Consider the following 15,803-nt stretch of genomic DNA (forward strand, 5'->3'; position numbering starts at 1 on the left):
AGCGTCTGCAGTCAGTCCAGCGATGGAAATACCGATGTGATTATCAACATGGAGGATCTTCTTCTGATGAGCAGCGAGCTCAGACTGAGCCCTCTGAAACATACACACGCACACACACACACGTATGTGTACACACACGCGCACACACGCACACACAGAAGCAGAGGTGATTTACTGTATTTTATCACATTAAAACACAGTTGTATGTCCGGGGGCACGTACTTATGGACAGTATGGACTGCTGGAGAGCAGTGTGCACTCTGACCCCTATCCGGGGCTCTACTGTGTGTATTTAAGCCAAAGTGATTGTGTTGGAGCTGAGTTCATGTTAATTGGCGTTAATGTTGGTGTTGAGGTGCTGAAATGTCGGTATTGAAGCGTTGGTGTTGAAGCGTCGGTGGTGAAATGTCGGTGGTGAGGAGTCGGTGGTGAAATGTCAGTGGTGAGGAGTCGGTGGTGAAGCGTAGGTGTTGAAATGTCGGTGGTGAAATGTCGGTGGTGAGGAGACGGTGGTGAAATGTCGGTGGTGAGGAGACGGTGGTGAAATGTCGGTGGTGAAATGTCGGTGGTGAGGAGTCGGTGGCGAGGCGTCGGTGTTGAAATGTCGGTGGTGAGGAGTCGGTGTTGAAATGTCGGTGGTGAGGCGTCGGTGGTGAAATGTCGGTGGTGAAATGTCGGTGGTGAGGCGTCGGTGGTGAAATGTCGGTGGTGAGGCGTCGGTGGTCAAATGTCGGTGGTGAGGAGTCGGTGTTGAAATGTCAGTGGTGAGGAGATGGTGGTGAAGCGTAGGTGTTGAAATGTCGGTGGTGAGGAGTCGGTGGTGAGGAGTCGGTGTTGAAATGTCGGTGGTGAGGAGTCGGTGTTGAAATGTCAGTGGTGAGGAGTCGGTGTTGAAATGTCGGTGTTGAAATGTCAGTGGTGAGGAGACGGTGGTGAAGCGTAGGTGTTGAGGAGTCGGTGGTGAGGAGTCGGTGTTGAAATGTCGGTGTTGAAATGTCGGTGGTGAGGAGTTGGTGGTGAGGCGTCGGTGTTGAAATGTCGGTGGTGAAATGTCAGTGGTGAGGAGACGGTGGTGAAATGTCGGTGGTGAGGAGACGGTGGTGAAATGTCGGTGGTGAGGCGTCGGTGGTGAGGCGTCGGTGGTGAGGAGTCGGTGGTGAGGAGTCGGTGTTGAAATGTCGGTGGTGAGGCGTCGGTGTTGAAATGTCGGTGTTGAAATGTCGGTGGTGAAATGTCGGTGGTGAGGCGTCGGTGGTGAAATGTCGGTGGTGAGGCGTCGGTGGTGAAATGTCGGTGGTGAGGAGTCGGTGTTGAAATGTCAGTGGTGAGGAGATGGTGGTGAAGCGTAGGTGTTGAAATGTCGGTGGTGAGGAGTCGGTGTTGAAATGTCGGTGGTGAGGAGTCGGTGTTGAAATGTCAGTGGTGAGGAGACGGTGGTGAAGCGTAGGTGTTGAAATGTCAGTGGTGAGGAGACGGTGGTGAAGCGTAGGTGTTGAAATGTCGGTGGTGAGGAGTCGGTGGTGAGGAGTCGGTGTTGAAATGTCGGTGTTGAAATGTCGGTGGTGAGGAGTTGGTGGTGAGGCGTCGGTGTTGAAATGTCGGTGGTGAAATGTCAGTGGTGAGGAGACGGTGGTGAAATGTCGGTGGTGAGGAGACGGTGGTGAAATGTCGGTGGTGAGGAGTCGGTGGTGAGGCGTCGGTGGCGAGGCGTCGGTGTTGAAATGTCGGTGGTGAGGAGTCGGTGTTGAAATGTCGGTGGTGAGGCGTCGGTGTTGAAATGTCGGTGGTGAAATGTCGGTGGTGAGGCGTCGGTGGTGAAATGTCGGTGGTGAGGCGTCGGTGGTCAAATGTCGGTGGTGAGGAGTCGGTGTTGAAATGTCAGTGGTGAGGAGATGGTGGTGAAGCGTAGGTGTTGAAATGTCGGTGGTGAGGAGTCGGTGTTGAAATGTCGGTGGTGAGGAGTCGGTGTTGAAATGTCAGTGGTGAGGAGATGGTGGTGAAGCGTAGGTGTTGAAATGTCGGTGGTGAGGAGTCGGTGTTGAAATGTCGGTGGTGAGGAGTCGGTGTTGAAATGTCGGTGGTGAGGAGTCGGTGTTGAAATGTCGGTGTTGAAATGTCAGTGGTGAGGAGACGGTGGTGAAGCGTAGGTGTTGAAATGTCGGTGGTGAGGAGTCGGTGGTGAGGAGTCGGTGTTGAAATGTCGGTGTTGAAATGTCGGTGGTGAGGAGTCGGTGTTGAAATGTCAGTGGTGAGGCGTCGGTGGTGAAATGTCAGTGGTGAGGCGTCGGTGTTGAAATGTCGGTGGTGAGGCGTCGGTGTTGAAATGTCGGTGGTGAGGCGTCGGTGGTGAGGCGTCGGTGTTGAAATGTCGGTGGTGAGGCGTCGGTGTTGAAATGTCGGTGTTGAAATGTCGGTGTTGAAATGTCGGTGGTGAGGCGTCGGTGGTGAGGCGTCGGTGGTGAGGCGTCGGTGTTGAAATGTCGGTGGTGAGGAGTCGGTGGTGAGGCGTCGGTGTTGAAATATCAGTGGTGAGGCGTGAGTGTTGAAATGTCGGTGGTGAGGCGTCGGTGTTGAAATGTCGGTGGTGAGGAGTTGGTGTTGAAATGTCGGTGGTGAGGAGTCGGTGGTCAAATGTCGGTGGTGAGGCGTCGGTGTTGAAATGTCGGTGGTGAGGCGTGAGTGTTGAAATGTCGGTGGTGAGGAGTCGGTGGTGAGGCGTAGGTGTTGAAATGTCAGTGGTGAGGAGTCGGTGGTGAAATGTCGGTGGTGAGGCGTCGGTGGTGAAGCGTAGGTGTTGAAATGTCGGTGGTGAGGCGTTGGTGGTGAAATGTCAGTGGTGAGGAGTCGGTGGTGAAATGTCAGTGGTGAGGCGTCGGTGGTGAGGCGTCGGTGGTGAAGCGTAGGTGTTGAAATGTCGGTGGTGAGGCATGAGTGTTGAAATGTCAGTGGTGAGGAGTCGGTGGTGAGGCGTAGGTGTTGAAATGTCAGTGGTGAGGAGTCGGTGTTGAAATGTCGGTGGTGAGGCGTCGGTGGTGAGGCGTCGGTGTTGAAATGTCGGTGGTGAGGCGTTGGTGGTGAAATGTCAGTGGTGAGGCGTTGGTGGTGAAATGTCAGTGGTGAGGAGTCGGTGGTGAAATGTCAGTGGTGAGGCGTCGGTGGTGAGGTGTCGGTGGTGAAGCGTAGGTGTTGAAATGTCAGTGGTGAGGAGTCGGTGGTGAGGCGTCGGTGGTGAGGCGTCGGTGTTGAAATGTCAGTGGTGAGGAGTCGGTGGTGAAATGTCAGTGGTGAGGAGACGGTGGTGAAATGTCGGTGGTGAGGAGACGGTGGTGAAATGTCGGTGGTGAGGAGTCGGTGGTGAAATGTCGGTGGTGAGGAGTCGGTGGTGAGGCGTCGGTGGCGAGGCGTCGGTGTTGAAATGTCGGTGGTGAGGAGTCGGTGTTGAAATGTCGGTGGTGAGGCGTCGGTGTTGAAATGTCGGTGGTGAAATGTCGGTGGTGAGGCGTCGGTGGTGAAATGTCGGTGGTGAGGCGTCGGTGGTCAAATGTCGGTGGTGAGGAGTCGGTGTTGAAATGTCAGTGGTGAGGAGATGGTGGTGAAGCGTAGGTGTTGAAATGTCGGTGGTGAGGAGTCGGTGTTGAAATGTCGGTGGTGAGGAGTCGGTGTTGAAATGTCGGTGTTGAAATGTCAGTGGTGAGGAGACGGTGGTGAAGCGTAGGTGTTGAAATGTCGGTGGTGAGGAGTCGGTGGTGAGGAGTCGGTGTTGAAATGTCGGTGTTGAAATGTCGGTGGTGAGGAGTCGGTGTTGAAATGTCAGTGGTGAGGCGTCGGTGGTGAAATGTCAGTGGTGAGGCGTCGGTGTTGAAATGTCGGTGGTGAGGCGTCGGTGGTCAAATGTCGGTGGTGAGGCGTCGGTGTTGAAATGTCGGTGTTGAAATGTCGGTGGTGAGGCGTCGGTGTTGAAATGTCGGTGTTGAAATGTCGGTGGTGAGGCGTCGGTGGTGAGGCGTCGGTGGTGAGGCGTCGGTGTTGAAATGTCGGTGGTGAGGAGTCGGTGTTGAAATGTCGGTGGTGAGGCGTCGGTGTTGAAATGTCGGTGGTGAAATGTCGGTGGTGAGGCGTCGGTGGTGAAATGTCGGTGGTGAGGCGTCGGTGGTCAAATGTCGGTGGTGAGGAGTCGGTGTTGAAATGTCAGTGGTGAGGAGATGGTGGTGAAGCGTAGGTGTTGAAATGTCGGTGGTGAGGAGTCGGTGTTGAAATGTCGGTGGTGAGGAGTCGGTGTTGAAATGTCAGTGGTGAGGAGATGGTGGTGAAGCGTAGGTGTTGAAATGTCGGTGGTGAGGAGTCGGTGTTGAAATGTCGGTGGTGAGGAGTCGGTGTTGAAATGTCGGTGGTGAGGAGTCGGTGTTGAAATGTCGGTGTTGAAATGTCAGTGGTGAGGAGACGGTGGTGAAGCGTAGGTGTTGAAATGTCGGTGGTGAGGAGTCGGTGGTGAGGAGTCGGTGTTGAAATGTCGGTGTTGAAATGTCGGTGGTGAGGAGTCGGTGTTGAAATGTCAGTGGTGAGGCGTCGGTGGTGAAATGTCGGTGGTGAGGAGACGGTGGTGAAATGTCGGTGGTGAGGAGTCGGTGGTGAGGCGTCGGTGGCGAGGCGTCGGTGTTGAAATGTCGGTGGTGAGGAGTCGGTGTTGAAATGTCGGTGGTGAGGCGTCGGTGTTGAAATGTCGGTGTTGAAATGTCGGTGGTGAGGCGTCGGTGGTGAAATGTCGGTGGTGAGGCGTCGGTGGTCAAATGTCGGTGGTGAGGAGTCGGTGTTGAAATGTCAGTGGTGAGGAGATGGTGGTGAAGCGTAGGTGTTGAAATGTCGGTGGTGAGGAGTCGGTGTTGAAATGTCGGTGGTGAGGAGTCGGTGTTGAAATGTCAGTGGTGAGGAGATGGTGGTGAAGCGTAGGTGTTGAAATGTCGGTGGTGAGGAGTCGGTGTTGAAATGTCGGTGGTGAGGAGTCGGTGTTGAAATGTCGGTGGTGAGGAGTCGGTGTTGAAATGTCGGTGTTGAAATGTCAGTGGTGAGGAGACGGTGGTGAAGCGTAGGTGTTGAAATGTCGGTGGTGAGGAGTCGGTGGTGAGGAGTCGGTGTTGAAATGTCGGTGTTGAAATGTCGGTGGTGAGGAGTCGGTGTTGAAATGTCAGTGGTGAGGCGTCGGTGGTGAAATGTCAGTGGTGAGGCGTCGGTGTTGAAATGTCGGTGGTGAGGCGTCGGTGTTGAAATGTCGGTGGTGAGGCGTCGGTGTTGAAATGTCGGTGTTGAAATGTCGGTGGTGAGGCGTCGGTGTTGAAATGTCGGTGTTGAAATGTCGGTGGTGAGGCGTCGGTGGTGAGGCGTCGGTGTTGAAATGTCGGTGGTGAGGAGTCGGTGTTGAAATGTCGGTGGTGAAATGTCGGTGGTGAGGCGTCGGTGGTGAAATGTCGGTGGTGAGGCGTCGGTGGTCAAATGTCGGTGGTGAAATGTCGGTGGTGAGGCGTCGGTGTTGAAATGTCGGTGGTGAGGCGTCGGTGTTGAAATGTCGGTGGTGAAATGTCGGTGGTGAGGCGTCGGTGGTGAAATGTCGGTGGTGAGGCGTCGGTGGTCAAATGTCGGTGGTGAGGAGTCGGTGTTGAAATGTCAGTGGTGAGGAGATGGTGGTGAAGCGTAGGTGTTGAAATGTCGGTGGTGAGGAGTCGGTGTTGAAATGTCGGTGGTGAGGAGTCGGTGTTGAAATGTCAGTGGTGAGGAGATGGTGGTGAAGCGTAGGTGTTGAAATGTCGGTGGTGAGGAGTCGGTGTTGAAATGTCGGTGGTGAGGAGTCGGTGTTGAAATGTCGGTGGTGAGGAGTCGGTGTTGAAATGTCGGTGTTGAAATGTCAGTGGTGAGGAGACGGTGGTGAAGCGTAGGTGTTGAAATGTCGGTGGTGAGGAGTCGGTGGTGAGGAGTCGGTGTTGAAATGTCGGTGTTGAAATGTCGGTGGTGAGGAGTCGGTGTTGAAATGTCAGTGGTGAGGCGTCGGTGGTGAAATGTCAGTGGTGAGGCGTCGGTGGTGAAATGTCAGTGGTGAGGCGTCGGTGTTGAAATGTCGGTGGTGAGGCGTCGGTGTTGAAATGTCGGTGGTGAGGCGTCGGTGTTGAAATGTCGGTGTTGAAATGTCGGTGGTGAGGCGTCGGTGTTGAAATGTCGGTGTTGAAATGTCGGTGTTGAAATGTCGGTGTTGAAATGTCGGTGGTGAGGCGTCGGTGGTGAGGCGTCGGTGGTGAGGCGTCGGTGTTGAAATGTCGGTGGTGAGGAGTCGGTGGTGAGGCGTCGGTGTTGAAATATCAGTGGTGAGGCGTGAGTGTTGAAATGTCGGTGGTGAGGCGTCGGTGTTGAAATGTCGGTGGTGAGGAGTTGGTGTTGAAATGTCAGTGGTGAGGAGTCGGTGGTCAAATGTCGGTGGTGAGGCGTAGGTGTTGAAATGTCGGTGTTGAAATGTCGGTGGTGAGGCGTCGGTGTTGAAATGTCGGTGGTGAGGCGTGAGTGTTGAAATGTCAGTGGTGAGGAGTCGGTGGTGAGGCGTAGGTGTTGAAATGTCAGTGGTGAGGAGTCGGTGGTGAGGCGTAGGTGTTGAAATGTCAGTGGTGAGGAGTCGGTGGTGAGGCGTAGGTGTTGAAATGTCAGTGGTGAGGAGTCGGTGGTGAAATGTCGGTGGTGAGGCGTCGGTGGTGAGGCGTCGGTGGTGAAGCGTAGGTGTTGAAATGTCGGTGGTGAGGCGTTGGTGGTGAAATGTCAGTGGTGAGGAGTCGGTGGTGAAATGTCAGTGGTGAGGCGTCGGTGGTGAGGCGTCGGTGGTGAAGCGTAGGTGGTGAAATGTCGGTGGTGAGGCGTGAGTGTTGAAATGTCAGTGGTGAGGAGTCGGTGGTGAGGCGTAGGTGTTGAAATGTCAGTGGTGAGGAGTCGGTGTTGAAATGTCGGTGGTGAGGCGTGAGTGTTGAAATGTCGGTGGTGAGGCGTGAGTGTTGAAATGTCGGTGGTGAGGCGTGAGTGTTAAAATGTCGGTGGTGAGGAGTCGGTGGTGAAGCGTAGGTGTTGAAATGTCAGTGGTGAGGAGATGGTGGTGAAGCGTAGGTGTTGAAATGTCGGTGGTGAGGAGTCGGTGGTGAAGCGTCGGTGTTGAAATGTCAGTGGTGAGGCGTCGGTGGTGAAATGTCGGTGGTGAGGAGTCGGTGTTGAAATGTCGGTGTTGAAATGTCGGTGGTGAGGAGTCAGTGTTGAAATGTCGGTGTTGAAATGTCGGTGTTGAAATGTCGGTGTTGAAATGTCGGTGGTGAGGCGTCGGTGGTGAAGCGTAGGTGTTGAAATGTCAGTGGTGAGGAGTCGGTGGTGAAATGTCTGTGGTGAGGCGTGAGTGTTGAAATGTCGGTGGTGAAGCGTAGGTGTTGAAATGCCAGTGGTGAAGCGTGAGTGTTGAAATGCCAGTGGTGAAGCGTGAGTGTTGAAATGCCAGTGGTGAGGCGTGAGTGTTGAAATGCCAGTGGTGAGGCGTGAGTGTTGAAATGCCAGTGGTGAAGCGTGAGTGTTGAAATGCCAGTGGTGAAGCGTGAGTGTTGAAATGCCAGTGGTGAAGCGTGAGTGTTGAAATGTCGGTGGTGAGGCGTGAGTGTTAAAATGTCGGTGGTGAGGCGTGAGTGTTAAAATGTCGGTGGTGAGGCGTGAGTGTTGAAGTGCCGGTGGTGAGGCGCGAGTGTTGAAATGTCGGTGGTGAGGCGTGAGTGTTGAAATGTCGGTGGTGAGGCGTGAGTGTTGAAATGTCGGTGGTGAGGCGTGAGTGTTGAAATGTCGGTGGTGAGGCGTGAGTGTTGAAATGTCGGTGGTGAGGCGTGAGTGTTAAAATGTCGGTGGTGAGGCGTGAGTGTTGAAATGCCAGTGGTGAGGAGATGGTGGTGAAGCGTAGGTGTTGAAATGTCGGTGGTGAGGAGTCGGTGTTGAAATGTCAGTGGTGAGGAGTCGGTGGTGAAGCGTAGGTGTTGAAATGTCGGTGGTGAGGAGTCGGTGGTGAAGCGTCGGTGTTGAAATGTCAGTGGTGAGGCGTCGGTGTTGAAATGTCGGTGGTGAGGAGTCGGTGGTGAGGCGTCGGTGGTGAAATGTCGGTGGTGAGGAGTCGGTGTTGAAATGTCGGTGGTGAGGAGTCAGTGTTGAAATGTCGGTGTTGAAATGTCGGTGTTGAAATGTCGGTGTTGAAATGTCGGTGGTGAGGAGTCAGTGTTGAAATGTCGATGGTGAGGCGTAGGTGGTGAAATGTCAGTGGTGAGGAGTCGGTGGTGAAATGTCAGTGGTGAGGCGTCGGTGGTGAAATGTCAGTGGTGAGGAGACGGTGGTGAAATGTCAGTGGTGAGGAGACGGTGGTGAAATGTCAGTGGTGAGGAGACGGTGGTGAAATGTCAGTGGTGAGGCGTCGGTGGTGAAATGTCAGTGGTGAGGAGACGGTGGTGAAATGTCAGTGGTGAGGAGACGGTGGTGAAATGTCAGTGGTGAGGCGTCGGTGGTGAAATGTCAGTGGTGAGGAGACGGTGGTGAAATGTCAGTGGTGAGGCGTCGGTGGTGAAATGTCGGTGGTGAGGAGTCGGTGGTGAGGCGTCGGTGGTGAAATGTCAGTGGTGAGGCGTTGGTGGTGAAATGTCAGTGGTGAGGCGTCGGTGGTGAGGAGTCGGTGGTGAGGAGTCGGTGGTGAAGCGTAGGTGTTGAAATGTCGGTGGTGAGGCGTTGGTGGTGAAATGTCGGTGGTGAGGAGTCGGTGGTGAGGCGTAGGTGTTGAAATGTCGGTGGTGAGGCGTTGGTGGTGAAATGTCAGTGGTGAGGCGTCGGTGGTGAGGAGTCGGTGGTGAGGAGTCGGTGGTGAAGCGTAGGTGTTGAAATGTCGGTGGTGAGGCGTCGGTGGTGAAATGTCAGTGGTGAGGAGTCGGTGGTGAGGCGTCGGTGGTGAAATGTCTGTGGTGAGGCGTGAGTGTTGAAATGTCGGTGGTGAAGCGTAGGTGTTGAAATGCCAGTGGTGAGGCGTGAGTGTTGAAATGCCAGTGGTGAGGCGTGAGTGTTGAAATGTCGGTGGTGAGGCGTGAGTGTTAAAATGTCGGTGGTGAGGCGTGAGTGTTAAAATGTCGGTGGTGAGGCGTGAGTGTTGAAGTGCCAGTGGTGAGGCGTGAGTGTTGAAATGTCGGTGGTGAGGCGTGAGTGTTGAAATGTCGGTGGTGAGGCGTGAGTGTTGAAATGTCGGTGGTGAGGCGTGAGTGTTGAAATGTCGGTGGTGAGGCGTGAGTGTTGAAATGTCGGTGGTGAGGCGTGAGTGTTGAAATGTCGGTGGTGAGGCGTGAGTGTTGAAATGTCGGTGGTGAGGCGTGAGTGTTGAAATGTCGGTGGTGAGGCGTGAGTGTTAAAATGTCGGTGGTGAGGCGTGAGTGTTGAAATGCCAGTGGTGAGGAGATGGTGGTGAAGCGTAGGTGTTGAAATGTCGGTGGTGAGGAGTCGGTGTTGAAATGTCAGTGGTGAGGAGTCGGTGGTGAAGCGTAGGTGTTGAAATGTCGGTGGTGAGGAGTCGGTGGTGAAGCGTCGGTGTTGAAATGTCAGTGGTGAGGCGTCGGTGTTGAAATGTCGGTGGTGAGGAGTCGGTGGTGAGGCGTCGGTGTTGAAATGTCGGTGGTGAGGAGTCAGTGTTGAAATGTCGGTGTTGAAATGTCGGTGTTGAAATGTCGGTGTTGAGGCGTAGGTGGTGAAATGTCAGTGGTGAGGAGTCGGTGGTGAAATGTCAGTGGTGAGGCGTCGGTGGTGAAATGTCAGTGGTGAGGAGACGGTGGTGAAATGTCAGTGGTGAGGAGACGGTGGTGAAATGTCAGTGGTGAGGCGTCGGTGGTGAAATGTCAGTGGTGAGGAGACGGTGGTGAAATGTCAGTGGTGAGGCGTCGGTGGTGAAATGTTGGTGGTGAGGAGTCGGTGGTGAGGCGTCGGTGGTGAAGCGTAGGTGTTGAAATGTCGGTGGTGAAATGTCAGTGGTGAGGCGTCGGTGGTGAGGAGTCGGTGGTGAGGAGTCGGTGGTGAGGAGTCGGTGGTGAAGCGTAGGTGTTGAAATGTCAGTGGTGAGGAGTCGGTGGTGAAATGTCAGTGGTGAGGAGACGGTGGTGAAATGTCAGTGGTGAGGAGACGGTGGTGAAATGTCAGTGGTGAGGAGACGGTGGTGAAATGTCAGTGGTGAGGCGTCGGTGGTGAAATGTCAGTGGTGAGGAGACGGTGGTGAAATGTCAGTGGTGAGGCGTCGGTGGTGAAATGTTGGTGGTGAGGAGTCGGTGGTGAGGCGTCGGTGGTGAAGCGTAGGTGTTGAAATGTCGGTGGTGAAATGTCAGTGGTGAGGCGTCGGTGGTGAGGAGTCGGTGGTGAGGAGTCGGTGGTGAGGAGTCGGTGGTGAAGCGTAGGTGTTGAAATGTCGGTGGTGAGGCGTCGGTGGTGAAATGTCAGTGGTGAGGAGTCGGTGGTGAGGCGTCGGTGGTGAGGAGTCGGTGGTGAAGCGTAGGTGTTGAAATGTCAGTGGTGAGGAGTCGGTGGTGAAGCGTAGGTGTTGAAATGTCGGTGGTGAGGCGTCGGTGTTGAAATGTCGGTGGTGAGGAGTCGGTGGTGAGGCGTCGGTGTTGAAATGTCGGTGGTGAGGAGTCGGTGGTGAAATGTCAGTGGTGAGGAGACGGTGGTGAAATGTCAGTGGTGAGGAGACGGTGGTGAAATGTCAGTGGTGAGGAGACGGTGGTGAAATGTCGGTGGTGAGGAGTCGGTGGTGAGGAGTCGGGGGTGAAATGTCGGTGGTGAACTGTCGGTGTTGAAATGTCAGTGGTGAGGAGTCGGTGGTGAAGCGTAGGTGTTGAAATGTCGGTGGTGAGGCGTCGGTGTTGAAATGTCGGTGGTGAGGAGTCGGTGGTGAGGCGTCGGTGTTGAAATGTCGGTGGTGAGGAGTCGGTGGTGAAATGTCAGTGGTGAGGAGACGGTGGTGAAATGTCAGTGGTGAGGAGACGGTGGTGAAATGTCAGTGGTGAGGAGACGGTGGTGAAATGTCGGTGGTGAGGAGTCGGTGGTGAGGCGTCGATGGTGAAATCTCGGTGGTGAGGAGTCGGTGGTGAGGCGTCGGTGGTGAGGCGTCGGTGGTGAAATGTCAGTGGTGAGGAGTCGGGGGTGAAATGTCGGTGGTGAGGCGTAGGTGTTCAAATGTCAGTGGTGAGGCGTCAGTGGTGAGGAGTCAGTGTTGAAATGTCAGTGGTGAGGAGTCGGTGGTGAAGCGTAGGTGTTGAAATGTCGGTGGTGAGGAGTCGGTGGTGAGGCGTCGGTGCTGAGGTTCTGTAGTGTAAATGTCAGGTTAAATACCTTGAGGGCCACCAGCACAGCGTGAGTGCGTGATTTGAGCCCCACAGTAGCCGAGCCCTGCTTCACTGCCTCCATGGCGTACTCAATCTGGTGGATTCGCCCCTGAGACATTAAACACCACACAGTAAAGACTTACAGCTCACACACTCATTAATATTCATCACCGGCTCATTAATATTCATCACCGGCACGTTAATATTCATCACCGACTTGTTAATATTCATCACTAAGCCCCCCCCCCCCCCCCCCCCCCCAACTACTAACCCCACCCCTCTCTGTAGCAGAACCCCGGTGCTGTGCTGCTCACCTGAGGACTCCACACCGTCACATCGTTATCATACTGGTTCCTGAACTGCAGGGACGACACACACACACACACACACACACACATTACACACACACACACACCACACACACATTACACATGAGAATGGCTTCACTTTTACTGGAATAACAGCAGAAACTGAAACTAACAGTAAAAGTGCGTCTCATGGCAGAAACAGTTCACCCCAAATCTGTACAAATAAACATTAATAAACTGTTAGAGCTTTACTGCTGTAATACACCTGCAGTGTGTGAGTGTGTGCGCGTGAGTGTGTGTGTGTGTGTGTGAGTGTGTGTGTGAGAGTGTGAAAGTTTACCTGCTGACTGTTTACCCATGTTATATTAGAGTAAAGAGTGTTATATTAGAATAAAGAGTGTTATATTAGAGTAAAGAGTGTTATATTAGAGTAAAGAGTGTTATATCAGAGTAAAGAGTGTTATATTAGAGTAAAGAGTGTTATATCAGAGTAAAGAGTGTTATATCAGAGTAAAGAGTGTTATATTAGAGTAAAGAGTGTTGTATCAGAGTAAAGAGTGTTGTATTAGAGTAAAGAGTGTTATATTAGAGTAAAGAGTGTTGTATTAGAGTAAAGAGTGTTGTATTAGAGTAAAGAGTGTTATATTAGAGTAAAGAGTGTTATATCAGAGTAAAGAGTGTTATATTAGAGTAAAGAGTGTTATATTAGAGTAAAGAGTGTTGTATTAGAGTAAAGAGTGTTATATTAGAGTAAAGAGTGTTGTATTAGAGTAAAGAGTGTTATATTAGAGTAAAGAGTGTTGTATTAGAGTAAAGAGTGTTATATTAGAGTAAAGAGTGTTATATTAGAGTAAAGAGTGTTATATTAGAGTAAAGAGTGTTGTATTAGAGTAAAGAGTGTTATATTAGAGTAAAGAGTGTTATATCAGAGTAAAGAGTGTTATATCAGAGTAAAGAGTGTTATATTAGAGTAAAGAGTGTTATATTAGAGTAAAGAGTGTTATATCAGAGTAAAGAGTGTTGTATTAGAGTAAAGAGTGTTATATTAGAGTAAAGAGTGTTGTATTAGAGTAAAGAGTGTTATATTAGAGTAAAGAGTGTTATATTAGAGTAAAGAGTGTTGTATTAGAGTAAAGAGTGTTATATTAGAGTAAAGAGTGTTGTATTAGAGTAAAGAGTGTTATATTAGAGTAAAGAGTGTTATATCAGAGTAAAGAGTGTTATATTAGAGTAAAGAGTGTTATATTAGAGTAAAGAGTGTTATATCAGAGTAAAGAGTGTTATATTAGAGTAAAGAGTGTTATATTAGAGTAAAGAGTGTTATATCAGAGTAAAGAGTGTTGTATTAGAGTAAAGAGTGTTATATTAGAGTAAAGAGTGTTGTATTAGAGTAAAGAGTGTTATATTAGAGTAAAGAGTGTTGTATTAGAGTAAAGAGTGTTATATTAGAGTAAAGAGTGTTGTATTAGAGTAAAGAGTGTTATATCAGAGTAAAGAGTGTTGTATTAGAGTAAAGAGTGTTATATTAGAGTAAAGAGTGTTATATCAGAGTAAAGAGTGTTATATTAGAGTAAAGAGTGTTGTATTAGAGTAAAGAGTGTTATATTAGAGTAAAGAGTGTTGTATTAGAGTAAAGAGTGTTATATTAGAGTAAAGAGTGTTGTATTAGAGTAAAGAGTGTTATATCAGAGTAAAGAGTGTTGTATTAGAGTAAAGAGTGTTATATTAGAGTAAAGAGTGTTGTATTAGAGTAAAGAGTGTTATATCAGAGTAAAGAGTGTTGTATTAGAGTAAAGAGTGTTATATTAGAGTAAAGAGTGTTGTATTAGAGTAAAGAGTGTTATATCAGAGTAAAGAGTGTTGTATTAGAGTAAAGAGTGTTATATTAGAGTAAAGAGTGTTATATCAGAGTAAAGAGTGTTATATTAGAGTAAAGAGTGTTGTATTAGAGTAAAGAGTGTTATATTAGAGTAAAGAGTGTTGTATTAGAGTAAAGAGTGTTATATTAGAGTAAAGAGTGTTGTATTAGAGTAAAGAGTGTTATATCAGAGTAAAGAGTGTTGTATTAGAGTAAAGAGTGTTATATTAGAGTAAAGAGTGTTGTATTAGAGTAAAGAGTGTTATATCAGAGTAAAGAGTGTTGTATTAGAGTAAAGAGTGTTATATTAGAGTAAAGAGTGTTGTATTAGAGTAAAGAGTGTTATATCAGAGTAAAGAGTGTTGTATTAGAGTAAAGAGTGTTATATTAGAGTAAAGAGTGTTATATCAGAGTAAAGAGTGTTGTATTAGAGTAAAGAGTGTTGTATTAGAGTAAAGAGTGTTATATTAGAGTAAAGAGTGTTATATTAGAGTAAAGAGTGTTATATTAGAGTAAAGAGTGTTGTATTAGAGTAAAGAGTGTTATATTAGAGTAAAGAGTGTTGTATTAGAGTAAAGAGTGTTATATTAGAGTAAAGAGTGTTGTATTAGAGTAAAGAGTGTTATATCAGAGTAAAGAGTGTTGTATTAGAGTAAAGAGTGTTATATTAGAGTAAAGAGTGTTGTATTAGAGTAAAGAGTGTTATATTAGAGTAAAGAGTGTTATATCAGAGTAAAGAGTGTTGTATTAGAGTAAAGAGTGTTATATTAGAGTAAAGAGTGTTATATTAGAGTAAAGAGTGTTATATCAGAGTAAAGAGTGTTATATCAGAGTAAAGAGTGTTATATTAGAGTGAAACCCAGCGGCTGGTGTGAAGCTGAAAGTGAAAGCGCTCCTCTCCTGCTCGCGTGCAGCTGAAGCTTAGACTAAACCTTTAACTTTAAACAGAATTAAATCTGCAGATTTACTCTTTAACTTTAAACATTATAAAATCTGTACATTTAATCACACACTGAGAACTCATTCATACAGAAAACATATAAAACACCGGAAGTAGCTAAGTTAATGCTAATATATAAAGGTGCTTGCTGAGTTAGCACCATGCTAACAGTAGCTACAATAATAACACCATTAAAAAGCTCATTTTAACCCGAACAGATCAGTAAAATATATATTTAATTCATTTCCTGAAGAAAAACGCAGAACACACCACAACAGGCTAATTTTCTCCATTAGCCGCTAGCATGACACTAACTCCACCGCTAGCATGACGCTAACTCCACCGCTAGCATGACGCTAACTCCGCCGCTAGCAGGATGCTAACTCCGCCGCTAGCAGGATGCTAACTCCGCCGCTAGCATGACGCTAACTCCGCCGCTAGCATGACGCTAACTCCGCCGCTAGCAGGATGCTAACTCCGCCGCTAGCATGACGCTAACTCCACCGCTAGCATGACGCTAACTCCACCGCTAGCAGGATGCTAACTCCGCCGCTAGCAGGATGCTAACTCCACCGCTAGCGCTCGGTAAGGAAACGCTTACTCACGCTGTATAATTACCGGCTAAAGGGTTTCAGCTACAAAACCGGCCACATTTACAGGTTCATGAATCTTTACAGTGTGAGCCGCGACTGCAGATTAATTTAAAGCAGCAGAAGAAAAGTGAAGTAAAGTTTATTCAATAATTATTAACTCTCACCATGTCTGCCTGAGAGCCCGCCGCTTAGCCGCACAATGATCCTACTCGATTAGTTTCCCTGCTAGAGCACAGAACACCGAACACACTGATCAGACCTGAGCAACAGAGCACCGAGCACACAGATCAGACCTGAACACAGAGATCACGGTGATGACAGATCACAGAGCAGGTTATTAGATTTAGAATAATTTTTTTGGAAGCTAAGAACTGTTTATTTCTGTAAAACTGCTTTGTGACAATGTCCATTGTTAAACAAATAAATTAAATAATAATTTAAATAAATTATGAATTGAATTAATTATCAAATGAACCGCTGACGAACCCTTAATATCGAAGAGTGTGTATTACCCGGGAACGTGTGCAGCACAGACTTCAAATTATTCTCCATTATTTTCTTCTGAACATGCCGAACCTTCAGGAGTTTAACATTTAGCTTCTGTGAGCTCTTCAAGAGTTCCTCAGTTGTTCTTTAGAGCAGGTTATGTAAGTCAGGAGTAACACACCAGCGTCACTGTTACCCCGTTACCCCCTGCAGGGTGCAGTGCTTTAT

At 49.3% G+C, this 15,803-nt stretch overlaps 1 protein-coding gene across 1 annotated transcript in view; it reads right to left on the minus strand.

Annotated features, from left to right (window-relative positions):
- psma1 (proteasome 20S subunit alpha 1) overlaps nucleotides 1-15,366 on the minus strand; it is a 37,993-nt gene extending 22,627 nt beyond the window's left edge. The window contains exons 1-4 of the mRNA XM_053235728.1: nucleotides 15,254-15,366; nucleotides 11,705-11,749; nucleotides 11,398-11,499; nucleotides 1-93 (exon numbers count right to left, since the gene is read on the minus strand). The exon at nucleotides 1-93 is cut by the window's left edge and continues 11 nt beyond it. Of these exons, the coding sequence (XP_053091703.1) occupies nucleotides 1-93; nucleotides 11,398-11,499; nucleotides 11,705-11,749; nucleotides 15,254-15,256 (243 nt within the window). The 5' untranslated portion in view covers nucleotides 15,257-15,366. The remainder of the gene's footprint in view (nucleotides 94-11,397; nucleotides 11,500-11,704; nucleotides 11,750-15,253) is intronic.
- Between the last annotated feature and the right edge of the window lie 437 nt (nucleotides 15,367-15,803).

Source organism: Pangasianodon hypophthalmus, chromosome 7, assembly GCF_027358585.1.
Source record: "Pangasianodon hypophthalmus isolate fPanHyp1 chromosome 7, fPanHyp1.pri, whole genome shotgun sequence".
NCBI classification, from domain to species: domain Eukaryota; kingdom Metazoa; phylum Chordata; class Actinopteri; order Siluriformes; family Pangasiidae; genus Pangasianodon; species Pangasianodon hypophthalmus.